The sequence below is a fragment of the Solea senegalensis genome, linkage group LG15, assembly GCF_019176455.1.
Source record: "Solea senegalensis isolate Sse05_10M linkage group LG15, IFAPA_SoseM_1, whole genome shotgun sequence".
Classification (NCBI taxonomy): Eukaryota; Metazoa; Chordata; class Actinopteri; order Pleuronectiformes; family Soleidae; genus Solea; species Solea senegalensis.
In genome coordinates this window covers 21,932,753-21,942,376 of record NC_058035.1, presented here as the reverse complement: position 1 = coordinate 21,942,376, position 9,624 = coordinate 21,932,753, and the positions used below count along the sequence as shown (strand labels likewise).

Here is a 9,624-nt window from a genome sequence, read left to right as displayed (position 1 = left end):
ACGACTCCTGAATGATAACACTCATATTCCACACATTGGCCCTGATTGAATTTTAAAGACCAGCAGCACTTCAAGAAAACAGAAAGTGGCTGAAAACAGAGTTAGTAAATTCAAATATGCAATTTGACATTTACAAAATATTAGTTAGGAATTAAACCACCACCGTCCGAGTTGTGAAATAAATAGAAAAATAGAAAATACAACAAAACACATAGTATCTTTTTTAGTAAATCCATTTTAACTAAATAAACTAATCTAATGTTATTTGGACCAAAAAAACATTTTTTTTTTATTTGGACCAAAAAAATAATTTCTTCACTAACACAAAAAGTAATAATGATTTACTTATAATTATTCTCTACATTAATTGTAATTCATTTGGATGCTGAGACTGTGGGTGAATGAGTGAATAGTGAGATTAGAGTCAGCACACAATGGTTGCATTAATGTAACACTGTACGAAAAATCAGTATTAGATCAAATGAGACATTATTATCTAAATGATTATTGTTATTAGTATTCACAGATGAAGAGTGACATAGTGAGGTATTATGTCACCCTCTACTGGCGGCTTGTAGATATTGCACTGCAATATCTGTCGCTAGATGATGACGACAGCAATTGCGTAAATGAAGCTCGACAAACCGACGTGACATAACAATCAAGCAGCCGAGAGGAGAAGTGCAGTCATGTCTGTTGTGCGGTTTCTCTGTCTCAGCAGAAGAGCCGGTTCTCTGAGTCTGAACCGCGTCCGAACAGGTTTCTATCTCTGTTTCCATGCTTTTACTCGGATGTCATCGTGTCGTGTACGGTTATTATCGAGGTCGTTACAGGTTGAACCGGTCCACACCGCGGTGAAGTTAGTTTCAGGTTGGATATTCGACAGCACACAGTGAATGCTGCTTGTTGTTTAGTGTCCGTGGTCTCATTTAGGGACCGTCAACAAATGACCGCGTAAATGCTAATGTTTACAATAAAAAATTAATAAGAAATATAAGAAGTATTAAAACTAAAGTATACACTAGAGCTGCGACTAACGATTATTTTCATTATCGATTAATCTGTCCATTCGCTTGGCCCAGAAAATGTCAGAAAATGTTCAAAAGTGTTTGTCAAACCTGGAAATCATGATGTTCCCAAATTACATTACATGTCATTTAGCAGACGCTTTTATCCAAAGCGACTTACAATGGAATTGAGTACAATCAGTCAGGGGTGGAGTCGAACTTGCGACCATGATGTCCTTCACCGTTGTTACCAACAAGACATTTGTTATGTCCACAAACTTAATGATGACTTTGTTATCCAGAGCAAAGAAATGAATTCACAATCACATATTCACATTTAAGAAGCTGAAACAATCAGAAATCTTGATTTAATAATGAAAAAGCTTCAAACTGATTCATGGATTTTCAAAATATTTGATGAGTAATTTAGTAATCAATTACTTGTTTCAGCTCTAGTACAAACTATAAAAAATGACTTGAAATCAGTGCAGGATCATTGTACTTATTCCATTTAAAAAAGTCAGCACCCTGCCTTTCACCTTTTGCCAGCAAGGATTGACACCAGAACTCCACAACCCTCATGTGGAGAATAAAGCAGTAGACAATGGATGGATATGCAGGTGCTGGTCATATTGTACCTTTTCACAATATTCTAATTTTCTGAGATACTGAATTTGGGGTTTTCATTAGTTGTCAGCTAAATCATCAAAATTAAAAGCAATAAACACTTGAGATATATCAGTCTGTGTGGAATGAATGTATACATTTTGCAAGTTTCACTTTTTGAATGGAATTACTGACATAAATCAACTTTTTGATGATATTCTAATTATATGACCAGCACCTGTATTGCTCAGGACAGGGTCGGCCTGTTGTCAGCCTTTTATTTTGCATTATATGAAATAAAAATCTCAACTTTTTTGAAATTCATCACAACAACTAAAAGAAGAAACCCTGGAGAGTCCCTGTGTGGACGAACTGAGATACAAATGAATCTCCTTCACAAAAAGGCAAAATTCAAATTCAGTTGCAGTCAGTTTACAACCCTTAACTGGAATGTACCATATATTGAATCATCACTGTAACCTTCAGTCATTTAGGCCTTTCATCTCATTTTCAGATTGTTCTCGAGCAGCCAGTGGAGCGGTCAAGGACAAGGAGACGCTGAAGAAATACAAGACTCCACAGGGACGATTTGATCATCCTGAAGAGAAGAGTAAAGATGCTCTGTCAAGTGAGTATGACGCAGCATTAGGCTTTGTTTCCCTTGCTGTTTGTCTCCTGTAGTAGCATTAAGCATGTTAGTCATCGTTACTCGCCCTGAAATTCTCCGTCAGTTCACATGTCAGGAAGAAGTTTAATCTGATCTGCAGCACAAGGTTGAATTGTCTGTTAAATGTGTTAAAAGTCCCTGTAAGCCAGTAATCATGTGGTTCATCTTTATAAATATTGTTCAGTTTAACAGTACAATACTGGGGGGGCTGAAGGTGGGCTCTCACACCCTGGACTGGTCCAACATCCAGAGATGAACAACCTTTGACACCTACTGTCAGTTTAGAGGGTTCAATTAACCTCTGCATGTTTTCGGACTGTGGGAGAACCTGGAGAGAAGCCATTCACACAACAGAGAGAACATTTAAACTCCCTTGGCTGAACAGGGATTCGAACCAGTGACCTTCTTGTAGTGAGGCAACAGTGCTACCTGCTACTCTTTAGAACTATATTTTACATTCATTTCATTTCAGTTTGTATGTTGATACTATAGTTCTCTCTCCATCCAAGTGTCACTTTGATTATTCCTTTGCAACGCGTTACTTACCTTTCACTTTACTGTCATTATGTTTTTTGATCATCTACATTGTTGTCTTGGGTCTCCTCCTCCTCAGAGTTCCCTGATGATGTGAACCCTGTCACCAAGGAGAAGGGGGGCCCGAGGGGTCCAGAACCCACACGCTATGGAGACTGGGAGAGAAAGGGTCGCTGTGTGGATTTCTAGTGCGTTACTCATGTGTATCATAATTATATAATGATATTGTTGTTGTGCACTTGAAGTGTACCTGACATGTGTCCTTTGTTTGGTTGAATAAATGTAAATACATAGTGTGACATGTATTTGTATCATCACTTTGAAGTTCCTACTCCATCAAATGGTATGATTGTATGCACACGGTGTGTCATGATGAATGTTTCTAACCCCCACATGTGAAATAGTTGTGTGAATCATTAGCAAAAAAAATGCTTAAAATACTGTACACAAAGCGGTTCTATATACTTCATAATTAGGGTCAAATTCTGGACTACTTTTGGATTTCAAAATAAAGGATTACGTAGGTCGTAGCAACAGTTATTGATGAAGTTGCATGTTGCAGCCGAACCCTTCCCTTCTAAGAGTGTTGGTTGGAGAACCTGTGTCGTCCTCACTGAGATAAAAACGATGGATTTTTGTTGTCCACTGTGGGCTGTTGTGGTTGTGCGCCTCTGTAGCAGTGAACCGGCGCCAGGTATTAATAAAAAAGGGTTATTTTGGGTTAATTATAAGCAACAATTCATAAAATCATGTATTTTTATACGAATCAGGTTTTATTCCCATAGTTTCTACATCCTATTTATTGACACTTTATTTTGAAAGGCGAACCGTACCTCCTGTTGCAGGCGTTTCCCCCCCGAGTCTGTTGTGTGAGGAGAGGTCCGTGAAGGCAACACGGTTAAAGGAAGTACACTGCGACTTCACTTGAGGATTTCCAACCAAATCAGGGCGTCATCGTAAGTGCGAAGAAAAACAACAACGACCGTGTTGTTCTTGTTTGTCCTTCTGTGATTGACAAGCAATCAGCCCGAGACCAAGTAAGTGTCCGTAAAGAGCTGTAGGCAGAGATCTGTGGACGAGTTTACGTCATTACTCGTGACTGACGTGTTCTGACGTGTTCTCGTGTCAGTGCTTGATAAACTGTGTGATGACAGTGACGGTGACTGCTTTCACTGTTCACCATCAAACATTTACGAGTGAGTGGACGTGGAAGAGAAGAGGGCGGAAGTGAAAGCAGCATTCAGGTCGTCTGTGTTTGTTGCCATGGCGACACGAAGTGCTTCCTGTTTTCTCATGAAAGCACAATGGCTGAACTGTGGCCATGACGATGCGTGGGTCAGAGGTTCTGAGCTGAGTGGAACAGTGAAGACGTGGACAGATAGTTGCCTAATGCACTGTCAACATAATTATAATGCATTATGCATCTATAGTCTAACTATTGTCATAGTTACAAACACTCATGATCAATTATACTGCTTTGTAAAAAACTAAAAATCATTGTCAATGATTTTACTGCTTTATGGATGATAACGCGTCATAATTACATGTGTTCACAGATCACTGGACTCTGTATTTGCCCTCTAGTGTCCAAACAGACGCTTCAATGATTTGTTTTCTCCACTCCATTTTCAAACACACAAAACAATCTGGCCAATACTGGTGAGCTGACCCAGGCTTTTAAACAGGAGTGTGTGAGTGTGCCAATCAGAGTCATCTGCAGCAGGGGATGACTCTGGCCAGACTGCAGGAAGAAAGACAAGCAGACACACCCACAGACACACCTCAAACACACCCTCAAACACATCCACAGACACACCCCAAACACATCCACAGACACCCTCAGAAACACCCTAAACACACCCACAGACACACCCTCAAACACATCCACAGTCAAACACACCTACAGACATCCACAGACACACCAAACACATCCACAGACACACCCTCAAACACACCTACAGACACACCTCAAACACATCCACAGACACACCCTCAAACACATCCACAGACACACCCTCAAACACACCCACAGACACACTCAAACACATCCACAGACACACTCAAACACATCCACAACCTCAAACACATCCACAGACACACCTCAAACACACCACGGACACACCTCACATCCACAGACACACCTCAAACACACCACAGACACACACAGACACACTCAAACACACCCATAGACACACACACACTCCAAACACACATCACAGACACACCCACAGACACATCAAACACATCCACAGACACACCCACAAACACATCCACAGACACACCTCAAACACATCCACAGACACACCCTCAAACACATCCACAGACACACCTCAAACACAACAGACAATCCATAAACACACCAACAAACACATCTCAAACACATCCACAGACACACCTACAAACACATCCATAAACACACCTCAAACACACCTCAAACACAACACACACCTCACATCCATAAACACACCCACAGACACACACACACTCATACACCACACACACCCACAAACACACACACACACACAACCATACACACCCACACATCCACAAACACACCCACAAACACAACACACACCCTCAAACACACCCACAAACACACCCACTCATACATACAAGTGGCAACAGACAGACGGGGTGTCTATGGAGTCTTTTAAATTACTTTTAAACAACTTTTAAAGTATTAACAGTTGATAAATGAATTTTGGAGAAAAAAAGTATTTAAAAAGTCTTAATCTTGATTTCATGAGGTTTTAAATGTTGTCCACAGAGTTTGAGCATGAACGTGTTTGTTAAAAACACAGACGCACAGACATGCTCACCCTGCGAGATCAGCTCGGGGACGCACGTGTATACATGACATTATGCATCTTGCGACAGCGAGCGCGCTCCTCCTCCTCCTGTCGCAAAACAATATCCGAAAACGCTGAAGCCTGATGCTGAGAACAACTGGGAAGCTTGTTAATTGCGAACTAAAACAGTTTTAGTGTAATAGTGTGACAATAAGGTCTTAAATTATTTTGAGAAACATTGAACGTTGCTATCTCGTTGTCATCGACAGGACCTGCCATCGTCTCCTACATTCAACACACGACACATTTCAGAAGATGCTTGAGTCCAGTTACCAGAGACAATGAACCAAACAAGACAGACGGACACAAACAGAGGCGGGTCACATAGACATGTTTCTCTGGCTCCGCCCTCCAGGTGTCTGACGGACAGACAGCTGCTGCTCTCCTCCACAAAACCACATGCATCTATCTTAAAGGTGAGGAAGAACACACCCACACACACAGTAATGATAGTTGAAATACTGCTAAGAAGTGATCCTACAGGTGATGGGACAGGATTTTCCAAAGTTGTAGAATAAAAAGCATAAATTTGATTTCTTCATAAATAAAGTGCGTTTGTTACATCAATGCATGATTTTTATTGTTGTTTCCATTCAACCTTATTTATGGGTTCATATCAGGATGAGGATGGTGTATAAATGAAGAAGGTCAATTATCTGAATGAACAGATTCTACCAACACTGATGCAGTCTCATTGTTTTCTGCCGTGTAGGAACACAGATGTGATGTTTACAGAAGACACCTCACCGATATGAGCTTCTGGACACGCCCAAGAGAGGAGAGAGCAGAGATGAGCAGAGATGTGTCGCCTCCCTCAGGTGCTCATAAACACTGCGCCTCCTCTGTGGCTGTGTCAGAGCTCAGGGGCGGTCGAGGCCACGAAGAACATACTTTTAGATCATCAAGTGAGCAAAGCCTCTCAGGTTCTATACCAGAGTTTGAGCCACCAAACCTTCCTCTGAGACAGTCACTCACCTCCACTGTCCTGAATCCTACTTACACTCCTCAACCAGGGCACTTGAAGTCAGGCCAGAAAGAGGGAAGAGGTTGGGGGCGTTCAGAGGGAGATCTGACGTCTCCTCACAAGGCAAATTACTGGGCCTGTGCCATCCCTAAAGATTTGCCTCAATCTCCAGACAGGCACTCTGCAGGCTGGGACCCGAACAAGGAGTACCAGGCACTGCTGGATTACACCTACCCTCTAAGAACAAATTCTTTGACCTGTGACAGCGCTGAGCGCCACAAGCACTCCCTCCTGCAGGCAGACATGCAAGACTCAGGGATTGACCTGGAAAACGTTTGCAGTTGGACGAGTCTGTCGGGGTTAGACGTCTCTGTGAGCAGCACAGAGCAGACAGAAGAGAGGAGTCGTCTGGATCGTAGCTTCACTGAGCTGCAGGGGGAGGAGCCACTCCTCCTCACAGACCCTGCGACTTTGTACCTGAACAATGTGGACAGCAGTAAGAGCGGCAGTGATCACCACCTTCAACGCCATGAATGGCCCTGCTCCACCTCCACCGCTCTCACCCGCTCCTCCGGGATACTTCATCAGCCAGTGTGTGCATGTATGGAGGAAGACGAGGAGTTCAGGCGTCTTCCAGAGCAGCTGAGCGAGCTGCAGCTGCTGTCCACTCAGGTCTGTGTTCAAACTCACTTTACATCACTAACCTATTATGCAGGAGTAGGGAACTATGTGATGATTGGACACAGGAAGAGACGTCCACACACAAAACTACTTAACAATCCTAAAAACGTGGCTTAATCTCCAGCAACTACAGGAGTCACCAGTCACTTGTTTCTTGCATTTTTTTAGAATGACATTTTAGTTATAATATACAGAGAGAGAGAGAAATCTCTGAAGCATGATTCTCATTTATTTGAATCCTTCTTTATCTTTATCAGCACACAGAGAGTGGTCCTCTCCACCAGCAGAAGTCCTCATTTTATTCAGTCTTCATTCAAACTGATGTGAACAGTGCAAACATGTGGTCCCTGTGTGCAGGTGAGGGTGATCGCAGCTCAGTTAAGGCAGCAACCCAGAGATCCAGGAACCTCCTCCATCTTCTCCTCTGTCACTTCGCCTGAAAAGCTGGAGGCCAAAAACAAAACAAGGGAGGACAGCAGTCAAGAGGACACGGGCAAAGAGTGGACTGTCCCTCAGTCAGGTATAAGCTGGATGGATGACGTCGTGGAGAAGTTTTAGTTTTACGGCTTTAAGGAGTTCAGTGCTGTTCCACATTCACTTTTGAGTTCATGTCGTCTTTTTTTATCATCTTGTCCCAGTAGACCAGCAGTTTCTGAGGTGCTCTAAAATAAATGTGTTGATCAGCAGCAGCAGCAGCTCACAGGAGTAATGGAAGATGGGTGGAGCCAGTTGGAGGCAGATCAAGTGCATCCGGACTTAGGAAAGTGGAGTCTTTGCTGGAGCAGCTGTGTGAGCTCACCCTGCATCAGAGCAGCCAGGGACAACAGGAGCAGCAGAGTGATTCCTTACTGCAGCACATCCAGGTAGAAACGCACGGCAGATCTTTGGCAGTCCAGGTTGTGTGACATGACGACCACATGTTGTGCGTGTTGCAGGTCTTCTGTTCACACCTGGAGCAGCTCCTCCAGTATCTGTACGCAGCGTCAGAGAAGATCCAGCTCCTGGCTCAACCAGCTGTGGACATCGCCAGACTGAAACTATCTCTGGATGAGTATCAGGTAAGAACTGAGCCGCAGCACATTTATACTCCAGCATTGTTATTATTATTATCATCATATACTCTGAGCAGTAGTATTTCTATATAAGCCAAGGCATCAGTAAGAACAGGGCACACATGGAGGCAGAACATGCAGTTGACCAGGGACAGGTACAGCACCAGGACAGATTTGCTGGGATAATACCTTATTACTTTGATATTAGCTTGAAAATCTAATCAAGAGATATATATTTCTTTAAATGTAAAAAATGCTCGACAAGATTATTTTACTATTTAGACAAAATAACACGACTTCTAGAAGAAGGTTTTTTTTTTACTTTGTTAGAAATGTGGCTGTTTTCAGAGCACAGTGGAGTCACAGTGAGCTCTGGGTTCAGAACTGAAGAGGCAGGATAACAATGACCATGACAATGTAAACAGCCAACCTCATGCTTAGATTCTGACTGTATCACAGGATTGTTTCCTTGTTTGTTTTTCAGAGGGAAGTGAGAAACCATCTGCCCCTGACCTCCTGTGTCATGCACAGTGGACAGCTTCTACTCCGTAGCATCAACAGCATGTCTCCATGTTAGTGAATCTCTCTCACACACACACACACCTTTACCAACAAACATTCATCTAGTCATTTTGTCACCAGACTCACGTATTCTGTTTTCCAGTTTTAAGAGACACTCTGCAGCTGGTTGCGAGGGAATCTGAAGCTCTGCAGAGCTACAATCAGCACTTCTCCACGGACAACCTGGTGCAGCAGAGCAGAGACCAGTCGTCTCTGGGAGTCCAGTGAGCCTGTGTGTCTCAACTTAGCACAAAGACATGAAAATGAGACATAAAGAGACAAAATGCAATAGATAAAAACATAGACGGGGTTCTATGGAGCGCTTGAATTAAAGTGTCTTTCGCTGCTTTTTAAATGAATCCTCACAATTTCAGCAACATAAGAACAGAGGCGTTCCACTGCCTGAAAGGCTCCACCCCCTCTGACCCTAAAGCTCGTTTCAGCCTCCAACGTGAAGACGTCAGGGTGCAGGCAGGATTGTTGTGCCCTTAGATGAGGAGAATATGAATAATCACAGAAGCAGCTCCTGCCTTCACCCGTCTTTCAACACAGCACATGTAGTATTCAGTACACACACACACACACACACACACTCAGGATCAGTTACCACAAAGATTCTGTATCTTTACTAAATGATTGAAATGATTTTTACAGGACATTTCAATAATAAAAAAATAAATGTTTCAACCTTTCAATGTGTTTG

The 9,624-nt window shown here is 42.7% G+C and overlaps 2 protein-coding genes across 6 annotated transcripts; both read left to right on the top strand.

The window, feature by feature from the left end:
- Nucleotides 1-624: 624 nt before the first annotated feature.
- sdhaf4 (succinate dehydrogenase complex assembly factor 4) lies at nt 625-3,110 on the top strand. Its single transcript, XM_044045286.1, has 3 exons — nt 625-759; nt 2,128-2,241; nt 2,894-3,110. The coding sequence occupies exons 1-3, from the start codon at nt 690-692 to the stop codon at nt 3,001-3,003; spliced, it is 294 nt and encodes a 97-aa protein (XP_043901221.1). The 5' UTR covers nt 625-689; the 3' UTR covers nt 3,004-3,110.
- Nucleotides 3,111-3,665: 555 nt separating this feature from the next.
- LOC122781926 (centrosomal protein of 68 kDa-like) lies at nt 3,666-9,616 on the top strand. 5 transcript variants are annotated; one of them, XM_044046041.1, is made up of 9 exons: nt 3,666-3,770; nt 5,873-6,079; nt 6,376-7,299; nt 7,666-7,828; nt 7,952-7,957; nt 7,990-8,171; nt 8,244-8,366; nt 8,845-8,932; nt 9,025-9,616. In XM_044046041.1, exons 2-9 carry the CDS (start codon nt 5,945-5,947, stop codon nt 9,147-9,149), a joined length of 1,746 nt encoding a protein of 581 aa, XP_043901976.1. In that variant the 5' UTR covers nt 3,666-3,770; nt 5,873-5,944; the 3' UTR covers nt 9,150-9,616. The 5 variants fall into 5 exon arrangements, with proteins under 5 accessions (XP_043901976.1, XP_043901975.1, XP_043901979.1 ...); XM_044046040.1 differs by having other exon boundaries at nt 3,666-3,851; XM_044046044.1 differs by lacking the exon at nt 7,952-7,957 and having other exon boundaries at nt 3,666-3,851; nt 7,996-8,171.
- The last annotated feature ends 8 nt before the right edge of the window (nt 9,617-9,624 follow it).

What these genes read in the sequence shown, in the direction of transcription:
- sdhaf4 (XM_044045286.1), top strand. Translation starts at nt 690, where the DNA reads ATGTCTGTTGTGCGGTTTCTCTGTCTCAGCAGAAGAGCCGGTTCTCTG. An exon ending in TCTGAACCGCGTCCGAACAG is followed by an intron (nt 760 to 2,127) that starts GTTTCTATCTCT and finishes TCTCATTTTCAG; the next exon opens with ATTGTTCTCGAGCAGCCAGT. An exon ending in GAGTAAAGATGCTCTGTCAA is followed by an intron (nt 2,242 to 2,893) that starts GTGAGTATGACG and finishes CCTCCTCCTCAG; the next exon opens with AGTTCCCTGATGATGTGAAC.
- LOC122781926 (XM_044046041.1), top strand. Translation starts at nt 5,945, where the DNA reads ATGAACCAAACAAGACAGACGGACACAAACAGAGGCGGGTCACATAGA. An exon ending in CACATGCATCTATCTTAAAG is followed by an intron (nt 6,080 to 6,375) that starts GTGAGGAAGAAC and finishes TCTGCCGTGTAG; the next exon opens with GAACACAGATGTGATGTTTA. An exon ending in TATCTCTGGATGAGTATCAG is followed by an intron (nt 8,367 to 8,844) that starts GTAAGAACTGAG and finishes TTTGTTTTTCAG; the next exon opens with AGGGAAGTGAGAAACCATCT.